Consider the following 22847-nt stretch of genomic DNA (forward strand, 5'->3'; position numbering starts at 1 on the left):
TCACAATAAAATCAATTTTAGGGTCTTTACATTAAAAATATATTATAACATCTTTGACAGAAAGTACAAAATTATGTTTTATAGAAATGACATCTAAAATCAAAACTTAATCAGACTACAAAATTACAACTGAAAAAAAAATGAGTCAATGATTCATTTTCATGTTTACAAAAAGTACATTTAACATATTTATCAGCAAAATGTAAAACAAATACATTAACATATCTTATATGTTATGTAAGATTTTTAAATATATTTCTCTAGCCTTATTAGGTATACAGAATTTATATGGTAATGACCAAGTTTTATTCCAATCAATATTCTCAATTAATTGATTCCAAAAGAACTTTCCTCTTGGAGTGATCTTTGTTTGTGTAATTCATTTTGAATATGTTTATTATTGCATTTACAATCTGTGATATCTAAACCTCTGATACATGGTTTGTAGTTTAAGTTCTTCATATCTTTATACCCAATGTGGCTGTTCATTAAGTGGGACAGACCATCTGGAATAACTTTAAAAACAGAAGCAATTCTCGATGTGTGAGAGGGAAGTTCTGAACAATCAGATATGCATTGTAAGTACACAAAAGTCCCTTATCATTAAACAAATCAGATACAAAAGCAATACCATGAAGGTGTCAGTTTCTAAGGAATATGGATTTGTATTTTGAAAAAATCATTTTGTTGTTCCAAATTTTAATTTTATGGGGACTAAAGTTGTGTAGAAAATGTTACTTCCAAGTTGGTGAGATCTAGAAACAGTGGTGGATTTAGTGTTTGATTGTACTAAAGACCCTCTAAGGAGTCGGCTGGTCAGTTTTTCCGTTAAGTACGTTTTGTTTTAATGGTTTTAAGCCTGTTTTTTGCTAGTGAAAATTAGCATTATCACAGTTAACCATGGGCCGTAAATGCACCATGCTAACAATGCTAGCAGCTAGCGTTAGGGTCAGCTCCACCCTCTCTTCCAAATATGGTCACTTCTGGCTCCAAAAAAATCAAAGATGGCGATGGTCAAATTGCCAAATTCAAGGCTTCAAAACTGCAGTCTACAAACCAATCGGTGACGTCAGGTCAACTACGTCCATATTTTTTTACGGTCTATGGACTGAACTGAGGGGCTGCATAAAGGGCCTGTATAAGATAAATAACAAGTTTCCTGAACCGTGAATCATGCAAAGCAGCTCTAGCGGAGTCCAAAAATAAAATGATAGAGCTGGAAATGAGCATAATCCCTTTTAAAGTCAAAGTGAAAACAGATCTTTACAAAGTGATATGAATTAATTACAAATATATATTAGATCTGAAAAGTAACCACTAACTATCGCTGTGAAATAAATGTAGTGGAGGAGTAAAAAGTACAATATTTCCCCCTGAAATGGAATAAACTAGTAGTGTAAAGTAGCATAGAATGGAAATACTTAAAGTACAAGTACCTCAAAATTTTATAGTACTTGAGAAAATGTCTTTAGTAATTTTCCACCATTGCCTGCATGTTTGGTTAATGAAGGAATGCTGCCCTGTAATAAATGTATCTCAGTGAGTTTATGTTTTATGTGTGTGTATGCCAAAAATAGAATAAAACACAACATGAAAGTGCCTATTAATTGGTAAAATTCTGTGAATTCTTCAAATCATAACAAACTTTCTCGTAAGCGTGTGGCCCAGGATGACTGTCTGACCATTTTTGAGTGTTACAGTAAACATAACCTCGCTGGTTTGTCACTGCCTCTCTCTTCTCTGCCTCTCTTCCACCAAATATGGAAACAACATGTTTATGTTTTGGTATACTCAACTGCAGTGCAGAGCAGATGCGTTTCATTTTGATCTCAGTTTCGAGTCATCTGTAATGTTTTTAGTTGCATATCTGTGGTGACATCACAGGTGGGAAGCGGGCATCCGCAAGGGTGGAAACATCACTTCCCACGTATAGCATCTAATATATGTCTGTGCGCAGCTGGATGTTAGTGCACAGATAAAGATCAAATAACAAAATATCAAGTGGAATGTGCAAATAAAACTCTTCAGACTCTGAGTCATAAATATAAAAATGCAGAGTTGGAAGTGTGGCTGACAGATGCTGACAGGATTGGCCTTCTGAGGAAATTCATGGCCTGGGTTTATCAACACAGGATTCTGCCAAGGATCTTCTGACCGCTGCTCCTCCATGAGTTCCCGATCTCCACCATCTCAGACCTAGGTCTACCGAGGGGCTTGAGCAGAGAAGTGTGTTGCCAGCTGAAGCATCAGAAACACAGTTTTCTAAAGGGTTGATGAACCAAAATATGACATGAAATTCGGTATCTTCATGGAAAAAACAAGACAACAAGATGAAGACTAAACAAAACCGCTCATGTTCAAACACGCTCATCATCTCCAGACAGGCATTTCCCCACTTAACCTACTTTTTTTTAGCATGTATTACCTCACTAAATCCCTCCTGGCATCACACTTCTGGGGGAAAAAAATTCCAAAAACGTTTCCAAAGACGCCAAAATGTCAGGCTGTAAACATTTATCTTAAATATTAAAGCAGTGATAAAGATCAAGATCAAGATCAAGATGTGAAACTGTTGGTTCACAAGAACATACACAAAACACAAACCAAGGACAACCCACATTCCTGTTCAGCGAAAACGTCAAGTTTCTTTTTTTTAACGTGGTTGGATTTGAGTGATGACAGAGCAGCATCGGACCAAGGTGACTTTAAATAGCGATGAAATGTGGAGCTGAGTGAAGAGAAGTGAGATGTGACTGTTGTGCTTGAGTTGAGTGCTGTTCAAAGATAAGAAATTATGGGGAAACTTCTGTTTTGTCTCATTTTTGTTCTCTGTCTAAGTGGTACACTCCAAAAGAAAGGTAAGAAATGCTTTAGTTTAAGAATATACTTCTGTAATGTTTAACTATGAACCTTTCATAAACTCATCTGGTGATTTTCTTAAGTGTAGAATATAATGTAAAATATTATTTGCAGATACACTTTGCTGACATCTATCAGTAACAAAAGTGAAGAGTTGATTATATTGTATTAGATAATATATATTATATATTGGACAACACATTATTGTAACTGGGACAAGGTATTTTATTATCAATATTAGAACTGTTTAGTCAATAATTTGATATTTCTTTAATTGTTTAAATCCTTTTTCAACTCTTTTTTTATGGATAAATCTGAGAGGTTGTGAGATGATTAATGGGACAGGAAAGAAGAAAAAAACAAAGCTCTGATGTTTTTTTGTGAATTATTGGATCATTTGAACAGTTATTGAAATGAAAATGAAACCATGTAAGACATTTAGGGGGGAAATGTCTCAGACAACTCAGACATCTGAAACATGACAAAGTGACACAGCTAGACACTGATTTTATACGAGAGCTCACAAGACTGAAAGGTTGGAAACAACTGGTTTGATCTTTGACAACGCAGTGTAATTTATAAGCTCATGTTTGTTAATTTATGCAAAATTTCAATCTGAAAAGTAATTAAAGCTGTGCAATGAATGTAGCCTAGTATAGTAAAAAGTATAATATTTCCCTTTGAAGTATCAAGTAGCATAAAATGATAATACTCAAGTAAAGCGCCTCAAAATTGTACTTAAGTACAGTACTTGAGTAAATGTACTTATATTTTGCACCACTGAACACACAATAAAGTGGTGGTTGTTCAACAGGAGGCCTTCAAGAAGGCCTGAAAAGGAGACATGCCTGCCTGTCATCATTGTGGCTCCATCTGTACACGCCCCTATGATTACAAGCCAAATAACCACTTTTGGGTACTATTGAGCACCATTTTTGTTAAAGTGATATAGTGCTATATGGCACCTTTAATGGTTCTTTATAGCACCATTTGACAAAAGTGCTGTATAGCACCTTTAAAGATAGGTGCTGTATAGCACCAAAAGTGGTTTCCCTATGATTATGAGCCAAAGAATCAATATAATTGTTAGAATTCTTGTTAACTTTTGTATTTTGGTGTTTTTATTGCAGGGGAAGGGAAAGTAAAGGAGCAGAATTTCCGCTCTGGGCGTGCATCATTTCTCGGGAATATTCAGAGTCAGCTCCCTCCTGACCTTAACGGGACACAAGCTCCCATTTCACCTCATTCCCCTCCAGCACTGCTGTTACCAAGCAGCAGCACAACAGGCTACCTCAACGGCACTCTGAGCACGAGGGTCATCCCCATTTTCTATATGTTTGTCGTGGCTTTCGGGGTCCCAGCCAATGTTGCCATTCTGTGCACTTTGGCCACTAAAATTAGGAAGGTGTCCTCGGCCATACTCTACTGCAGCCTGGCTGTCTCTGACCTCTTCCTCCTCCTCTCCCTCTGCTTCAAGGTTCACTACTATCTCCATGGAAACCACTGGGAGCTCGGAGAAGCTGCCTGTCGAGTGGTCACAGCTTGTTTCTATGGCAACCTCTACTGCTCGGCCCAGACGCTGGCATGCATCTGCGTCAAGCGCTACCTGGCTGTAGTGCACCCGTTCATGTACAAAAGTCTTCCCAAGAGGATGTGCACTGCCGGGGTCAGCTTGGCCGTATGGGGGGTGTTTGGTGCCGCTGTCATCCCTGAGCTCCTCGTCCAGCAGACCTATTTGCTCTCTGAACTGGGCCGAATCACCTGCCATGACGTATTGCCTCTGCACTACAGCTCCCATAAATTCCTGCTCTACTACAACCTCTTACTAACCATCTTTGGCCTCCTGGTGCCGCTGGTGGTCACGGTTGTGTGCTATGCCCGGATCATCTGTGAGCTCAACCAGTCACACCTCGACTGGACGATGTACATCAAGGCCAGCTCACTGGTGTTTGTCATCTTTCTGGTGTGTTTTACCCCCGCTGGACTCCTGCACTTCCTCCATTACATGCAACTGTCTGTGAACAGAACAGATATTTTGAATGTGTACTTTAATGTGGCAGTGTGTTTGTGCTGCCTCCATGCCTGTCTGGACCCCTACCTCTTCATCTTCATGTCAAAGTCTGCAGGCTCCAGGCCTCATTTAAAGCCCCGTAAGAAAGACCAAGAACACATAGACTTGAGACAGAGTTTATGTTCTCCACAGATTGAATAAATATTTTTAATGTAGCAATACAGTTTTTCTTATGTGCAAGAGAAGGAATGATGTCAACATGTGTTAATGTATATAAAAAATGAAAGGAAAGTATATTCAAATAGTTTATGATTATTGTCTATATTTTTACAACTGTGTTGTTATACATATTTGAATTATGTGAAGTTTGAAGGAAAAACTTTGAAGTGAAGTTAGTTTAGAGGCAAATTGTGCTTGAAATCAGTATAGCTGACAAGGAATGATGTGAAACACACTGACCTTGGAAAATGAGCCTCTCAAGCTTTTGTATTAATAATAGTCATGTATGAAGCAATAATAAACAATGTCGATTAAAACATATCTTCTACATGCAATGTCCAGTATTCATGAAAATGTATATCCATGTCAGTTGCCCTCTGGTAAATGTATAGCTGCATTAATATTTCACTTATGTAGTATTGCAACAGGAAGTGAAGCCTAATTGACACATAGTTCAACAAAAAACCTGTTTTTGTTTTCTATGTCGTGTCTTTGCTTTGCATTGTACCGCTTCTGCTTTGTCTGTCAAAGCACTTTGTAAACTCTGTTTTTAAAGGTGCTATATAAATAAAGATATTATTATTATTAAATCTATATACAGCAGGCGTACATGTGGTTCCTAGAGTCTCCAAAAGTAGAATGGTGTGGAAAAGCTTATAGTCAGGGCCAGCCCTTAGTTATGCTGCTACAGGCCTAGACTGCTGGGGGACTACCCATGATGCACTGAGCTCCTCTCTTCTCCTCCTCCTCTCCATGTGAATCTGTACTGTTTTCACAAGAATAGACAGAGGCTAGAGTGCCAGAGATCCAAATCACTTCCCAGAGCAGGATACTGGACCCCCAAGAGGGTTTTCTCCACAGAAAAGGAAATCCTCCTGAGAAACTACCTGACACATGCAGCTGATTATGGATTGAGCCCAAAGGAGGTAGACTATTAAAGAGGACCTATTATGCTCATTTCAGCTCTAAATTTTTATTTTTAGACTCCACTAGAGTAGCTCTGCATGATTCAAAGTTTAAAAAACTCCTTATTTATCTCATACTGGCCCTTTATGCAGCCCCTCAATATACACAGTTTCTCTTTCACTCCGTTTTAGCTCCTGTCTCTTTAAGGCCCACCTCCCGATGAGCCCACTCTGTTCTGATTGGCCAGCTTTACGCTGCAGAGTTATGTAATTTTACCGTCACTGCAAACCAAACATTTCCTGCTTTACTGTTTCAAATCAAAAGCTTTTACATGACTAACTAACAGGAGACTTTTATTCTGAAGAATTTACAGGAAGTAAAAACGTGTTCCTCACTGACTTAGCGGAGCTTTGTTAGCGGCGCTAACGGTCGAAATCAGTTACAAATAATGCAGGGAGGAATAATACAAGCAGACACAGCTACAGTGAGATGTTTTCTGAAGAGCTGCAGACAACCAGCACACCTTCAACAAGTAAACTACTTATTTTACTTTGCTGTGCTGTGTAATAGCGTTGTGGCTTGGCGTAACTACTTGCGGAGCAGAGCAGCGAACTCACGCGTTGTGCACGTAGCAGATGTCCATATAAAGAAATTCGTCACGAACTGACATCAGCTCGGGCTGAAAGTAGAAAAAAATGTTGGAAACCAAGTGTTCAGAGCAATCTGAAGCTGCAGCTTTTTGCTCACAGGGATTACTGCTACATACGTTTACCTCGTTATTTGACACGTCGGCCACTTTTAGCATGAACATCCGACATTGTGATATTATATATATACGTCTGAAAATAAGGAAAAGCATAATACGTCCCCTTTAAGCTAGAGTAGGCTACAGTGTTTCCCTTATATCCATTCAGCAGCGCTGCACCGCCGCCGCAAAATTATGAGCGCTAAAAGTTCAGACGATCATTAATATCAACGGGCTACTAATAATTTTCTCTCAAGCACAATAACACTCTACGTTATTGTGGAATTGTTTTGAGTAATCCTCCCTCTCTTCGTTCTTCAAAGGACATCTACGTGAAAGGTACAAGACTAGCATAGCTCCGTTAAAGAATAGGGCAGTGCGTGCGTGCATGTGTAAATGAGCGCGTGTGGGTGAGCGAGTGCAGAGAGCGCCAGAAAAGTGACGTGAATACGAGCGGAGCAGATGAAAAGTTTATCAGTAAGTTGTCAATCTGGCAGTACAGACTACATTGTGTCAGTTAATAAATGCTGCAGCTCCTCAAGACAAAGAAAATACTCGTCCAGCTCGTCAAGTTAGCAACAACGCGTTAGCCTAACCTGACCAGGCTAACTCAAGGTGGACTGACTTCTAAGATGGACCACCAATTCTCATTTTAGTGTCAATCTCAGCTGCTCTTTAACAGAGAACGGACAAATGTCTGGCTGATGAGTGTCTTGAATTTTTCATATGACCACCTCATATTTTCTGATATTTTACAGACAAAAAAATCTATTAACTAATAAAATAATTGGTAGGTTATAATCATTAGATGCAGCTCTACAACCATTGTTGATTCAGAGGAAGTATACAGGTAAAATTTACATGTTTGAATTAAATATTTGATTGATTAGTTTCTTAATGTTTCTGTAGTGAATGTGGACCAAAACAAGTACTGCCTCCAAGATATGCTGATATAAACTCAGTAACTGCTCAAAACCAGTTTATCTCATTTGCTCCTAGACTGTGGTAATTGTGAAACACCACTACAGACAAAGTACAAGTCTTTTGAGCAAACATACCCACTCAAATCTGAAGTGAAGGCACAGAAAATAAGATCGATCTGAGAGCCCAATATGATCGATCCACTTTGTTTTAGGATGCACATTATTTCATTTTTAAATGCAGCCCTTATTTTACTTGAAATGAGAAGAGAACATGTATTTACTACCATAGTACTGTGTGTATTATTCATATAATCTGTGTATAATAGAGTGTTAGTTTCTTTCCTGTTTTTGGTGTATTTACTCATTCACACATCATATCAACTGTATTCACCGTTCTATGTGTTGAAGTAACATCCGGAGGCCAAGCAATCAGCCCTTTACAACAGACATGTTTTGAATGTGCACTGCTCTAGTTTATTTAATGCAGTTAAGCATTACAGACAGATATTACAGACACTGATTTTATTTAGTCTGCGTTGGTCTCCATTCTTAACATGGAGGTCGTCACAGTGGTTGTGTCCTCATCCTGTGAGACCTTCTTGCTCAGGAGCTGTGGAAGCTGCTTCTCTTCGTTCAGCTCCTCCTGGACCTCCTGCTTCATTTGACGGAGACAGAATCTCCTCGCTGTGGTCCAGGCCTGTCAACAACACTCAGTTAGACTGAAGTCTGGAGATTCACTATGTTTTACTCACCAGTTCAGCCATGAGGAGATGTTTTGTCTCTGGTCTCCCGATCATTTCTTGAAATCTGTAAAAATAAAAAAAGAGATTGTGTTATTTTTTACAACTGTAAAAAAGCTGTAATATAATATGTCAGTTTTCTGTCAGTATATGAGTCAAATAAACGGTCAGTTTGACTTACAAAGTTTCTTCCTGTCAGCAGCCAGGTCTTCATCTGTCTGACAGTGAAATGATCAGGGACTTGATTCTGGTCGTCACAGTGGTTGTCCCCTCATCCAGTGAGGAAACCTTTGTATGACCCCCCCCCCAGAGGTCTCCCTTTTTGGTGTTCTATAGCAGAAACCTCTGGAGAAACCCCCTCTGCCCCCCGAAGTCCCTCTTTTTGGTCTTCAGTGGCACAGACATTGCTATTATTCTTATATAAGTACCCTCCCTCTCCTTCAGATGTCCCCCTTTTTAGTCCTCTGTGACAGACACTTGTGAAGCCTCTCTCCCCCTTAGAAGTCCCTCTTTTTGGTCTTCCGTGGCACAGACATTGCTATTATTTAGTCTTCAGAAGGACAATGGAAGCAGCGTGACATTGCCCTCCAAATGCCACGGAAGAAGGCACGCACTCTCTTCTTCCTCTTCATCTTTCTCTGAACTCCGAAGTCCTCAGCCTCCAACTCCTCCTGCAGGACTTCCAGCTCCGGCTCCATGTATATAATCACATTGGTCTCCAGTCTTGAGGATGAGGATGTCCTCACAGGGCTTGTCTCATCCAATGAGACCTCTGGAGAAGCCGTCTTCTCCTCCAGAGGTCCCCCTTGTGACCCTACCACCGTGCTGAGCTGAGGCTGAGGTCTGCATGCGGCAGCCTGCACTCTATTTTCCATATCTTGGATCGCAAAGATGACATCCTCTCTTGCAGAGAAGAAGCTGTCATCATAGTCCATTATGTGGAAGATCTTCTGGGAGTAACGGTCAAACTCCTTTAAGATGGATTTGACCATGAACCTTGCTGCTATAGTGCAGACCCCGAGCAGAGGAGCTGCAGAGAGAGGTCCGTAGTGAGGCAGACAGGGAGCTGCTGAGTCCCTCAGCAGTCTCCCAACCTCAACGCTGGCTGCTTCAATTTGGTCTGCAGACTTTGGTTCCTGCAGGAGGAACTTGAGAGTGGTGTTAATCACCTCCTGGATGACTGGTGCAGTGCTCTTCTGGAGGTCTAACAGCTCTCGTGGCTTCGCATCCCCTGAAGAGACGGGAGGAATGTGAGATCCACCAAAATATTTCAGGAGCTTGCTGAACAGTGATGGTAGATATGTTCGCACAGCCTTCTCTGCTTTTGGTCGGAAGACTGTAACAAACATCTGAAGGCCCTCCAGTGTGACCTTCCTGTTCAGCAGCTGTGAAAGTCGTTTCTCCTCGTCCAGCTCCTCCTGGATCTCCTGCTCGATTTGACTGAGGCAGAATCTCCTCTCTGTAGTCCAGGCCTGTCAACAACACTCAGTTAGTCTCAACAATAAGATAATAAAGGTTTATAGTAGACTAGTGTTACATACAGGTTTATATATCAAACTACAGTCTGAAGATTCACTATATTTACTCACCAGTTCAGCCTTGAGGAGATGTTTTGTCTCAAGTCTGCCATCATCATTCATTATTGTAATTTCCTGAGACCTGTAAAAATAAAAAAAAATATTGTATTATTTTCTACAACTGTTACATGTTTGTAAAAAAGCTGTAATATAATTTGTCAGTTTTCTATCAGTATATGAGTCAAATAAATGGTCAGTTTGACTTACTCCTCCACAAAGCTCCCTCCTGTCAGCAGCCAGGTCTTCATCTGTTGAACAGTTAGATGATCGGGGACTTGATCCTGCTGCTTCAGGAGCACGAATTGCCTGAGCATCATTTTCTGCAAGACAGATTCAGCAAACAATCAGCTCACAGAAACACCATATTATACTCAAATGTAACATTCAATTGAACAATGCACCTTTACATTTGACAGTGACTTACTTCTGCTTGGTAGCGGCATCGCTCTTCTTCAGAGAGAGAGGATGGTCTCTTTTGTTGGACTCGTTTAAAGATGGCGTTGGCGTCCATTTTTAAGAGTTGTCAGTTTTCCACAGAGAGAAAAAAAACAATCAGTAAACAGGTTTGTCGAACGCAAGGAACAAATACGTCGGTTCAGAGGGTTTGGACAGCTGAGCGATCAGGTACCAAATGAGTGAGAGTGTGCAATTGTTCTTCAAGTCAAGAATATTCGGAATGTAGATGTGTGACATCATCAACATTCTTGACACATCAAAGGACGGAACTGATGAGCAAATGAGCTTAACTCCGCCCACTGCATACCGTATTTTCTCTAATAGTGGCCGGGGCCTTTATTTTAATTGAACACCGGCCACTATTAGAGAAAATACAGTAATTTTGAAAAATGCTAAGAAGTGGTCAAGGGGCTGGGGGGGGGTCATGGAGTGGGGTGGGGAGGGGGTGTGGGGGTGGGTTATAGGGCCCCGCCACTCAGCCTTGCAGACAATTTTTCCCAGTGGTCACTCACAGTATCGCAGCAAAAAATCCCCCTGCGGCCCAAAAAGCATTTTCCCCATAGAACATAAAACCTGGAATCAAACCTGGAAACTTTTTCTTGGTATATGAGCCAGCTGAGCAATCCTTATAGGACTGAATAGGCGCCATTTTTTGTCCGGTATCCAGCTCTTATAATACATCCGTGGGCAGGAGGGCAGAAGTTGCTCAGCGACATATAATAGTAGTGAGAGGAAGACAAACAGTGCAACGACATTTAAATGAGCCAAAAGGCAAGTTTATTTGTATAGCACATTTGAAGGCAATTCAAAGTGCTTTACACAGAGCATAAAAGGCATCAAGACAGAATATAAAAGCAACACAAGTAAAAAGACATTTAAATATAATTAAAAAGTGTTAAATTTGGAAATAAAAAGAAGCTAAAAAGGAATAAGACATAAAACAGGAGAATAAAAGTTACAGTGCAGTGTAAAATATTAACCCTCAAATTTGGTTTAATAACAGGCAAACCGAAAAGTCTTCATCTGTGATTTAAAAGAACTGAGAGTCACAGCAGACCTGCAGTTTTCTGGGAGTTTGTTCCAGATATGTGGAGCATAAAAACTGAACGCTGCTTCTCCATGTTTACTTTTTACTCTGGGGACAGAAAGCAGACCTGTCCCAGACCACCTGAGAGGTCTAGATGGTTCATAATGTAGCGGCAGATCAGAGATGTATTTTGGCCCTAAACCATTCAGTGCTTTATGAACCAACAGCAGTATTTTAAAATCAATTTTTTGACAGACAGGAAGCCAGTGTAAAGATCTTAGAACTGGAGTGATATGATCCACTTTCTTAGTCTTAGGAAGGATCTGAATCAGCTGAAGCTGTCTGATCGATTTTTTGGGAGACCTGTGAAGACAGTGTTACAGTAGTCAAGTCTACTGAAGATAAATGCATGGACAAGTTTTTCCAAATCCTGTTGAGACATAAGTTCTTTAATCCTTGATATATTCTTCAGGTCATAGTAGGCCGACTTTGTAATTGTCTTAATGTGGCTGTTGAAATTTAGGTCTGAGTCCATGACGACACCAAGATTTCTGGCTTCGTTTGTGGTTTTTAACATTATGAATTGAAGCTGAGTGCTGATTTGCTCATTTCACATTGCATCCTGTAGCTGTTCGACTTTCCGGCTGTTTGTTGCTGTTATCAACTGATCATTACGGTCACGCGATACATGACCGTAAGGGCATGTTACACAACACACCCCCCTGAGCTCTGACCCATAACCCTCACCATCCCCCTCCTCATGCCTAAACCTAATCAAGTAGGTGTGTCGTGTAGATGCTGCGAGTCCACAGATAGACCCACTTGTCAGAATGAGACGAGCTTGGTGCATTCAGTCTTCAAATGTAGCCTTCGAAGGATGCGGCCCTTGAATTGAGACACAGCTAATAGTAACTGTGCTGTCTGGAAACAAATATAAAGTCTATGTATGGATTAAATCTGTTGACTCATACTGTATATCAGTGTTGTACGATTCTGTTAATATTGTCCTAAAATTTCAGATTAAAAAAAACATTGTGGATTGTGTTTATCCAAATCAATTACCGTTTAATGAGGCACTCCAGTAATTTTACACATGAAGTTCAGTTTACTCGTCAAGAGGAGTTCCCCAAAGTCTAAAAAAAGTGATTTATGTTATTATCATAAAGCCTCCATTACAAATTGAAGGTGTGGGGTTTAAAAGAATTATTGCATCACTGCATTAAGGATCCATGAAGCATTTTTGGAGTTTGAGCCAATTTATCTCGGCCTCTGCTTCAGTTTTGACCATTGTTTTTAATCTCTCTTGTGAGTCCCTCAACTTCATGGAAATGCAATTCTAAATCACTTGAGTACAACTTTAGGTTCACAGTTTTTCAAATGATTTTCTTAAAATGATCGTCAGCTGCCCATATGGACATTTAAAGAGGTTTTGTTCGCTGTAATAGTTCTTCCTGTTCATGCTGGCTATTAAAAGATCCCTTCCTAATCTGCTTTCTCAGCCCTCGTTTTGTGCAGAAATGTATTCAAAAGTTTATCTGAAGTTTATGTAAGACTTCAGCCACCCAAATTAGTCAAATCAAGTAAATATCTTCCAAGTTTATGTCTTTTTAGTACAAAATTCTCTCTGTTTGTCTGGACAGTGTTTCCCTCTTGAGCTGCAGTTGAAAGGTTGTAAAACAAAAAAGAGGGGAATTTCTATTAAAAATGCTATAACTATCCAAGATATACACTTTCTTTGACTAATTTGGACAGCTGATAAACTTTTAAATACATTTTCACACAGAATGAGGACTTTGGATTTTGTTCCCCATTACTTGCATTGAAAGCACAATAGGAAAGGATCTTATAATGGGCCAGTATAAACAGTAGAAATGATTAGAACCCGACTATTATTTAAAGACAGACTTGAAGAATTGTGAATTTAACCTTTAAGCAGACAGCAAAACACTGAATCCCTCCCAGCTCCAGGATAATATTCTGTCAAAAGCGTTTGTGGTTTTGAGTGAAATTACTCAACTATTAGATGGATAGCCACATAATTTGTTGCAGACATTCATGTTGTCCTAAGGATGAACTGTAATAACTTTGATGATTAACTTTTCAGCTAGCGCCACTATCAGGTCAAAATTTTAAGTTTTCCAATACTTTAATTCATGACCAAATACCTGCAAGACTAATAACACTTCCATCACTCATCAACCGTACTTTGTGTTTAGTGCTAATTAATGAACATGCTAACACGCTAAACTAAGAACATTATACTTGGTAAAATCAGCATGTTACAGTTGTCGTTGTGAGCACGTTAGCACCTTTACGGGCCCTCAAGCTGTAGAGTGTTAATCTTGTTTGTCTAGAAAAACAAACTTTATTGATAAAGGAATCACCAAGCTCTGATGTTTTGAGTTGCTTTGACTAAACAACCTGTACATGGTTCCAAGATCTGGGAAAGCGACTTAAAGACAAAGTAGAGATCTTTCAGAACAGGTTAGTCAGGGTTGCTCTGGGCCTGAAACCAAGACCACATGTTGACAAACAGCAAATTCCAACAGCTCCAGATGTTATCCTGATGTCAAATAAACTACACTAAAAACTAGGAATCATTGCGATATTTGACCGCAAAACAAACATGAAGACTCACAAGAGAGCAGTCATAAAGTGATTCAGAAGTTAGTAATAAAATGAGTCTCTATACCAGTCTTTGATTAACTCATAAACCCTGACAGACGTTAGGTCCTGCCTTGGTTAGGCTTGTGTAAATAATGCCATCTGCTGGTGTGAGTGGTTATATTTGGACTAAATAAACTGAACAAAACTCCCACAAGTGTTCAAATGAAACTCTTTATTCAGTATGTGTAGACACCAGAGGAATATTAAAATAAATCATATCAAGGAGAGGTAATTGTTTTTTCACACACCTCCTCTTATTGTTTGACAACAGAGGTTTTCAAATCTGAAAGTCACAACGTTCAGGTAATTTCATCCCTGTTTCAGAGTGACTTTATGATAATGACTCATCTAAATGGAAATCCCCCTCACTAAAATGGAAAAAGTGCACACAACAGAGGGACTTCAGCAAACATGCAGGATTTCTTTATGGAAACAGTGATGAGCACAAGAGTTTGGAGGAGGGGATGAAAGCAGACAGAGAGATAAAGCATCTAACATCTGGAAAACTAGATTCATACCTTCAGTCACATTTCAGTCATAAAAAATGTCATCTTAAAAGGAAATAGTTGCATGTAGGAGGTTATTTACTGCACAGAAACATTTGAGACATTGACACTACGTATCTAGTTGGAAAATAACCAAATAAAACTGTTCTTTACTTTTATGATTGAACAAACCCAGAAAAGAACACATTATTGAGTCGGGCGGGTTTATGTGGTTTGTCCAAGCGGTGTTACCATACTTAGCTGTCCAAGATGGCTGACCCGCTCGCGCATGCGCGGCGCGTATCAATGGTAATGACAGCCTCCTCCTCTGAGCTGGAGCTGCACTGACAGTCTGAACATGTGTCCTCACTGTTAACTGCCAGGCGGTGGTAATGAAAGCGAGCTGGTGACTAACAGCTAACCAGGTGGAGACGCATTTCTCAGCAGCAGTAAATAAAATCCGTCTGTTTGCTCCGCTCAGAGAACCAGCGAAGACCTGCCGGTGTGAAGCTTTCTGCAGCAGCTGGTTAAGCTAACGTCAGCTAAGACTCGCCTGAAAATGGCCACTGTTTCAATTCCTTCTTGCACCAGTGCACTCTTGCTGGATATTGAAGGCACAACAACACCAATCACGTTTGTAAAGGTGAGTTTTGTTGCTGTTTCTTGTTAGTTAATTATGTAGCGTCCAACAACGGTTTTTAGAAGCCGCTAATAGATGCCTGTCATCGAGTAGCAAGCAGCTAATAGCTTGGCGGTGTTTGGACCTTTGTGGACTTGTAGCATATTGAGTGATCTATCTCAATATAACTCTTGTTTTTCTTTCTAGTTCGTACACTTCACTGCTTTTTGTCTTAATTATTCACTCTATATTCCATTTGCATAACCCACTCGTTAAAAATGTATTAGTCACAATATTTAGAGTCCCCATCTGGTTGATGACAGACGCGTTCAAGTCATATCGGAGTGATCGTAAATAAAGGTTCCTACTTTAAAATAGTATCAATATCCAAGTCGTATTTATGATTAGGAAACACTGACTTTTCTAAAAGCTCCTAAATATCCGACTTTCTATTTTATTATGCGTAAGCGTCAAAAACGAACAAACATGAATAACTCAAGTAAGCCAAAACCCGTCGTTCAGTGTATTTAAACACACACACACACACACACACACACACACACACACACACACACACACACACACATATGTATATATATATATATGTATATATATATATATAATGTGATATTTCACAGTAAATGCACAATATTTTTGACTCTCAAATAACCAACTGAAATCTACTCCTTAAACTTGACGTAACAGCTTGAAAAATAACATTTCCCATCCGTCCCATATGGCGTGAACGCAACACAGTTCACTAACAGGGCAAAATATTATCCAGCAGAGTAGGGCTGGGTGATACGGACAAAATCAAATATCATAATGTTTGTGTCCCAACACCTCCATATCGATATGGTGATAACATTATAGGGACTACTGACTGGTGGTGCTTTCACAAAATATTTACATAATGAGATTTCTGATAAATAATCATGAGTAATGTGGATATAATGACTAAGCGAGTAAAGGCAAATAATAGAACAGCTACAACGGTGTGATAAGTTCAGAAAAATTACCTCAGTATATTGGAATGCAGCCTTTAAAACCAGAAAAAGACAACACTTGCTGTATTATGATATTACAATATCCAAAATCTAAGATGATATCTAGTCTTATATCATGATTTTGATATAGTATCAATGCCCAGACCTACACCAGAAGCACACAAACATAAATAAATGATAAATTACTCACATTATTTTCAATCTCATCTTGATTTTGTAGCTAAATATGACCCAGTTCATTTTGTATATGTTTATTTTTATCTATAAGGAGCATCTGGTAACACACCTGATGAGTACGCATTGTCTATTTATTTTCCCAGGATATCTTATTTCCGTACATCAGGGAGCATCTGGAGGATTACCTGTCTACTCACTGGGAAGAAGACGAGTGTAAACAAGATGTTCATCTCCTAAAGAAACAGGTAAAAGGATTTTCATGTGTGTCTGATCGCTGATAGAATCACATTTCAAAGTTATTGCAGGTCGTGACTCAGCTTGGCAGTCACTTAAGTCTATATCCTGGACATTATCAGCACCCAGAAGTATTGTGTGAGTGAGTGAGTGAGTGAGTGAGTGAGTGGCCAATCCTGGCACCAGTCTCTACCCACAGTCCACTTGTAGTCCATAACAAATACCTCAACAGCTTAACAGCCAAGGAGGGAAGACTTTGCCCCTTGTCATGTTGACGGTGGTACAAGTTGTTCCAACAAGCTTTAATATGTTGCATGTTTCCTTCAAGTGGAAGATTATTTATTTCAACAAATCCTCCTTTTCTGCTGCATCATTTTATTGCTGGTACATTAATTACACAGGCGATGGATTTATTCTCTTTTGTGTGTATCGCAAAGTACTTGCAATCAAATATTAAATGTGACAAACTTAAGTTTAATTTGTCCAGTTACTTTATGTCTCCTTAAAATGGAGTCACTATAAACCTCTATACTGTTTACTTAATCGAGTGGTTGATCAGCAGAAAATCAATCAGCAACTATTTTGATAATCGAATAATCGTTTTAGTCATTTTTAAAGGAAAACATTTGCTGTTAGCAGCCTCTTGAACGTGAGTAAACAGTAAACTGAATATCTTTTGGATTTTTTGGACTGTTGATCAGAAATTAACATCTGACATTTTATAAACTAAATAATCAATTAATTGAGAAAATAATCGGCAGATCAGTCGATAATGAAAATCATCGTTATTTATAGCCCTGAAAGTACAAACAGCTGCATGAATGAAGTGTAAAATAAGTGTAAAATGTACCCAATATACATGTCAACACCCTCAAACAAGCTGTATGTTGGAAATTTAACCTCATAGTTGCAGGATTATACAGATTATCCTGCAGAATAACAGTAAAGTGTATCGAATTTCTGTGTGTGTGTGTTGAAGTGACATGAATCCTGACCCCTGAGAGTCTTGATTCAATTGAGACTTGAAGCAGGAAGTGTAATATTAGATCAGCAAAGGGCTGGAACTATTTTCACTATCGATTAATCAGTCGGTTATTTTCTCTATTAATTTATTGTTTTGTCTATAAATTGTCAGAAAATGGTGAAAAATGTCGACCACTCAGATGTCTTGTTTTGTCTACAACCTGAAGATATTCAGTTTACTGTCATAGAAAACTAAAGAAACCAGAAAATATTCACATTCAATGTCTTTTTCTGGGACTTCTCAAGATTTTAATCCACATTATCAGCCTTACTTTATCGCCAAAGAACATCTTAAACACACGCTGTAACGCTTCTCTAATAAAAAAGCCTGACTGTTGTTGCAGATCGAAGAGGACATGAAACAGAATCGGGCGTGCCCCGTCCACGCCGTGGACCAGACAGTTCACACAGACGAGGAGAAGGCCATTAGGGAAGTAATGGAAAATGTGCTGTGGCAGATGGCGGCAGACAGGAAGTCGACAGCACTCAAACAACTCCAGGGTCATATGTGGAGAGCAGCTTATGCTTCGGGGAGAATCAAAGGCGAGTAAGTACACTGATCGTTTTCCTTACGTTTATACAGATGCTCTGTTCAAACCTGAGTAATTAAATAAATATGTAAAACCTCTACTGTTGTGTCAGTCATGTCTGGTTAAAGTGGTATATATGGTCATCTGCTGGCCAATTGGAATAAATATAATAATTTAGTGTGTTTGTCAACTTTAGGGGTTGGTTTGATATGCAGAGAGGATCATGGGAGATTTCTAACGCTCCATTCAGACAGGATTAACCTCTATGAGTTAACGCATCGTTCCAGGCGGCATTTTAACCATGACAGGATATGGTTTGTCAAAAAAATAGACTTTTTCAGAGTCTTAACTCAGTCAGATCTTAACACACAGACATGAAACTCAGATTAATATCATTCAGTGTGACTCAACACTTCCTGAGGATATCATTATCTCGTTTGTTCATCGCCAATAAACCTCCAGAAATATACTTAGAAATCAGAGAAAAAAAGACTCTTCATAACATCACATTTTTATAGTTAGATAGTCTGTCTATACATCCATGGCTACACTGCAAACAGGAGCTGCTAGTAGCTAAATCAGCATATTTTAATGGAGGCAATTTGCCAAAATGTAAACAAATGTAGGCAAAAACGTGGCCTACAAACAAGAATATCTGCACGTACCTGTAGCTGACATTAGAACAGCCCGTTTGAGGAGCTTTTATTGGGTTTTGCTCTCCTGGTGGTGGTTTTTATTGTTTTTCTGTCATCGTTTTGGTTCCCAAACAGGCCTGTATGTTGGTGTTAGCATGTTTCCATCTATCAGATTTAATAAAAACATATGTAACTGTAAAATACTGTCACATGCGTGCTCTTGACTGTTCAAATCATCTCCCCTTGAGATGCTCCCTATGCTTTATAAGAGGAATTAAATCTTTTAATGTCGGTCTTGTTGCAAACAGGATCTACCCGGACGTCATCCCATCCATCAAAAGGTGGAGAGGACAAGGCCTAAAAGTCTACATTTACTCCTCCGGAAGCGTCGAAGCCCAGAAACTTCTGTTTGGATACTCTGTGGAAGGAGATGTTTTAGATGTGAGTAGCATCTCCTCTCTCATCAAATATCTGATACTCACAATACAAACAACTAAGACATTTCAATACAAACATATTGACAGTAAAATAACATTTTCTGGCTTTTCTGTAAATTTTGTCGTGGAAATGCTATTTTAAATTTGAAAAGGTCAGTGTAAACTCTTTATGTCATAGACCTTATTGTGGCTAATGAGATGTGTTTGTGTTTTTTCCTCCCCCAGTTATTTGATGGTCACTTTGACACCAGTATAGGGCCAAAGGTTGACAGCAAAAGCTATGAAAGAATTGCCGAGAGGATCGGATGTCAGCCTGAGGAAATCACATTCCTGACAGACGTCACTCGAGGTTCGTACTATTCTGAACTACTCACCTAATTCAGCATCAGAAAAACATACAGTAGTAGCCAGAATATCTTCCCTCTAAAGAAGTTTGTCTGATATGGTTCTTACATCAGGTTTTTATACGTTAATTCTGTCTTTGTATTAGTTATTGTGATTCTAATATGCTTTTTCTAGTAGCAGGAGCCAGTACAGCTCATTATAAGAACTGTTACGCCTGCAGTCATGTGTAAACAAAAGGTTCCCTGTGGAGTTTTCCTGAAATAACAGATCTGCTGAGAGTGTCCTGGAGGTCGTTCCTCTTAAAACATTTGCAGAGTATTTAAATTTTGCGTCGTTTACATCCTTGTTTACTAGCCTGCAGTCGTCTTCTTCTTCTTCCCTGCCTTTTCTGGTGCATTGCTGTGTTTCTTGTAGGGCTGAACCATTTTGAAAAAAACATCTAATTGCAGTTATTTTGACTGATATTGCAACTTGTGATATTAGAGAGAATGATCATTTTTACATTGTTATTCTCATTTTCATTGAAAACCACATTAAAATGATTATGGTGTGGTTTTTGCAGGTATGTTTTATTAAGTCTGTAGAATATGATGTGTAGGTCAGAAGATCAGCTGCACAATGATATTTAATTTAAAATGGTATTTTGAGACACATTTCTCCTTTAACAAATATTGCACCTCCTGCAATTTGAAAATTGCAGCAGATCATACTGCAATTTCTATAAAATTTCCATAGTTCAACCCTAGTTTCTTTCCACATTACACCTGTAGATCAGTGGAATAGTGTAAAAGTAATTGGTAGGACTGTAACTGTTCTTTGCAAGACAAAGAAAACAGTGACCCATTAAAAAAAAACTGCTCCAGTGTTACTAGAGGTCAAAAACTCCACAGGGTTCCTGTTTAATCCAGAAGAATCTCCATCTAAATAGTTTTCTACTTTTTAAAGGAGCCCAGACTTTCTCCATTATGTTTAGATGATGATCCCACATAGATCTTTTTCTTCTTTTAGTTTCTATCTTGACAGTTTTGTTTTTATTGTAAGCTTGTATTGTTATTTCACTTATTTTCTCATCTTTTATATTTGTCTTGTTCAGCTTTCTCTAGTTTTTATTGATAAATTTGATTTTAAATTGCTGTTTTTATTGCTGCTCATGTTGTTTGGGCTACAGCTGCAGCAATGAGTCAATCGATTAGTCGACCGACAGAAAATTACTATTTTGATAATTGAATAATTGTTTTAAATCATTTTGTCAGAAAAAATGCTAAAATTCTCTGGTTCCAGCTCCTTAAATGTGAATATTTTCTGGTTTCTTTTGTCCTCTATGACATAAATTGAATATCTTTGGGTTGTGGACAAAACAAGACATTTATAGGTTGCATCTCCATCTTTGAGAAACAGTGATGCACATTTTTCACCATTTTCTGACATTTTATAGACCAAACGACTAATTAATCAATCGAGAAAACAATTGACAGATTAATTGCTAATGAAAATAATCGTTATTTGCAGTCCTGGTGTGGACTTCAGGAAGACCAGCGACCACTTTATGGAAGCTAATAAAGAATGTAGATTGATGGGTTGATAAGTTTTGATCTACGTATATATATATTTATCGGTGGGTTTGTCGTTGCAGAGGCTAAAGCGGCTGAAGACGTCGGGGTGAATGTGGCGGTGGTTGTCAGGCCTGGAAACATGGAGCTGACGGATGAAGAGCGAGCCCACTATAACCTCATCACATCCTTTAGCCAACTGGAACTGACGGGACGCGCTTAACACGACGCGGAGGACGAGAAAGAGAGCGAGAACTTCTCTGACTTAATTTCATAACGACCCATCCCGTCTCTTCTTTGCTCCCCCTTCCCCTCCTCCCTTTTTTTTTTTTTTTTTTTTTTTTTTGCAACTCTGATGTTTTTGTTTTGTCCACATTGACAGTTTAAAAGGTGCAGGAGATGCTGCTCGGACTACAGTTAGCCACCAACACGGCTAACGAAGTCCGAGCCTCAAGGAAGTCCCGTCATACGGTTCTTTCAGGATGACTTTCAAACGGAAAACGGAGGAAGAGGAGCAGGAACTCAAAACGGATCGTCACTCTCATCGGGCCATAAAAGCTGTAGATAAAAGAGGCTTAAAAAGAAGCAACGAAGCCTGAAGGAAACTGCACGTTAACACGTCGACTCTTTACCTTTTTATCTTTTTAGATGAACCATGTTCGTTCGCCACGTCTCATCCTCTTTGATCAAAACTTTCCAGTCGTGTGTGTATGTGTGTGAGTTATATTTGTCACCGTTTTTTGTAAACATGTTCCAGTCATGCACATAGCAGATGTTATGAAGTTTTATTCAGTGATTGAAACTGTTGGACTTTGTAATGTTTTAGTAAATAGATCAACAGTATAGATGCATTCGCTGACAGAAAGTTCTCATTTCAAACTTTGTTCGGGTGTCTTAATTAATCCTCTTAATTAATGTCTATTTAAATGTGCCATCCTCGTTGTTTATCTGTAATGTAGGTCATGAAAAAAAAAGTTAAAAATTGCCAAATTGATGATTTATGTGTGAAACATAATTGGTATAATTCAGGAAATGATGATCTAAAAAAAAAATCTTCCAATAAATGCCTTGTCTCACATAAAAGCCGGTGTGAATGTTCATGTTCAGCAGTGTGTAAAAAAATCATAAAAAAAAATGTTGCCTGTAATGCAAAAACATCAACATTTAACCATTTTGACTGTAAAGCTAAAATGGTTAAAGGGTCAGTTCACACAAAACATAAAATCATAAATCAATTTCTAGTTGGTTTTGAGTCGTCAGAGAAGTTTTGGTTTTATGTATTTTGAGCTTCATCAGGACATAAATGATTCAGTTCAATCTAATCATTGACAGTATGCAGTACAGTACTGTATACACCCTGGTGGTAGAAGCTCCACCTCTTGGGAATTGTAGTTTTTAAGTGAGGCATACAAATGGAAGCCATATTTGTTACAGAATACAAAAAAAGGGGTGCAACACAGTGAATAAAGGAAAAACATAAAATAAGGAAGCATCTTTGAGAGAGATCAGACTTCAGCCTTCATAAATCAGATATATGAGAAAAACAAGCATCTCAAACAAAAAATAGAACAAAGAGCTATAGAGGGGTGTCAGGCAGGGCCATCATGAACCATAAACCCCAAATTATACAATGGAAATGAAGAAAACATCTCAGATTACAGCATAACACTCATTG

At 38.8% G+C, this 22847-nt stretch overlaps 3 protein-coding genes across 3 annotated transcripts; 2 read left to right on the plus strand and 1 right to left on the minus strand.

Annotated features, from left to right (window-relative positions):
* Nucleotides 1-3703: 3703 nt before the first annotated feature.
* LOC122968983 (proteinase-activated receptor 3-like) lies at nt 3704-8386 on the plus strand. The gene is made up of 3 exons (XM_044334538.1): nt 3704-3734; nt 3990-5009; nt 8271-8386. The coding sequence occupies exons 1-3, from the start codon at nt 3704-3706 to the stop codon at nt 8384-8386; spliced, it is 1167 nt and encodes a 388-aa protein (XP_044190473.1).
* Nucleotides 8387-8948: 562 nt separating this feature from the next.
* LOC122968663 lies at nt 8949-10661 on the minus strand. Its single transcript, XM_044334049.1, has 4 exons — nt 10405-10661; nt 10188-10300; nt 9993-10062; nt 8949-9875 (listed from the first exon to the last, which is right to left on the minus strand). The coding sequence occupies exons 1-4, from the start codon at nt 10489-10491 to the stop codon at nt 8949-8951; spliced, it is 1197 nt and encodes a 398-aa protein (XP_044189984.1). The 5' UTR covers nt 10492-10661.
* A 4244-nt stretch (nt 10662-14905) lies between these two features.
* On the plus strand, nt 14906-21700 carry enoph1 (enolase-phosphatase 1). Its single transcript, XM_044333805.1, has 6 exons — nt 14906-15258; nt 16562-16663; nt 18020-18222; nt 19149-19281; nt 19503-19626; nt 21256-21700. Exons 1-6 carry the CDS (start codon nt 15175-15177, stop codon nt 21393-21395), a joined length of 786 nt encoding a protein of 261 aa, XP_044189740.1. The 5' UTR covers nt 14906-15174; the 3' UTR covers nt 21396-21700.
* Nucleotides 21701-22847: the final 1147 nt, after the last annotated feature.

Source organism: Thunnus albacares, chromosome 18 (assembly GCF_914725855.1).
Source record: "Thunnus albacares chromosome 18, fThuAlb1.1, whole genome shotgun sequence".
Classification (NCBI taxonomy): domain Eukaryota; kingdom Metazoa; phylum Chordata; class Actinopteri; order Scombriformes; family Scombridae; genus Thunnus; species Thunnus albacares.

Excerpts from the sequence above, each read along its gene's own strand:
- LOC122968983 (XM_044334538.1), top strand. The coding sequence starts at position 3,704 with ATGCCTGCCTGTCATCATTGTGGCTCCATCT. Across the intron at positions 3,735-3,989 it reads TCATCATTGTGGCTCCATCT|GGGAAGGGAAAGTAAAGGAG; the intron begins GTACACGCCCCT and ends TTTTTATTGCAG. Across the intron at positions 5,010-8,270 it reads CAGGCCTCATTTAAAGCCCC|GAGCTGTGGAAGCTGCTTCT; the intron begins GTAAGAAAGACC and ends CTTCTTGCTCAG.
- LOC122968663 (XM_044334049.1), bottom strand. The coding sequence starts at position 10,491 with ATGGACGCCAACGCCATCTTTAAACGAGTCCAACAAAAGAGACCATCC. Across the intron at positions 10,301-10,404 it reads GATGCCGCTACCAAGCAGAA|AAAATGATGCTCAGGCAATT; the intron begins GTAAGTCACTGT and ends TCTGTCTTGCAG. Across the intron at positions 10,063-10,187 it reads GGAGGGAGCTTTGTGGAGGA|GTCTCAGGAAATTACAATAA; the intron begins GTAAGTCAAACT and ends TTATTTTTACAG.
- enoph1 (XM_044333805.1), top strand. The coding sequence starts at position 15,175 with ATGGCCACTGTTTCAATTCCTTCTTGCACCAGTGCACTCTTGCTGGAT. Across the intron at positions 15,259-16,561 it reads CACCAATCACGTTTGTAAAG|GATATCTTATTTCCGTACAT; the intron begins GTGAGTTTTGTT and ends TTATTTTCCCAG. Across the intron at positions 18,223-19,148 it reads TCGGGGAGAATCAAAGGCGA|GATCTACCCGGACGTCATCC; the intron begins GTAAGTACACTG and ends TGTTGCAAACAG.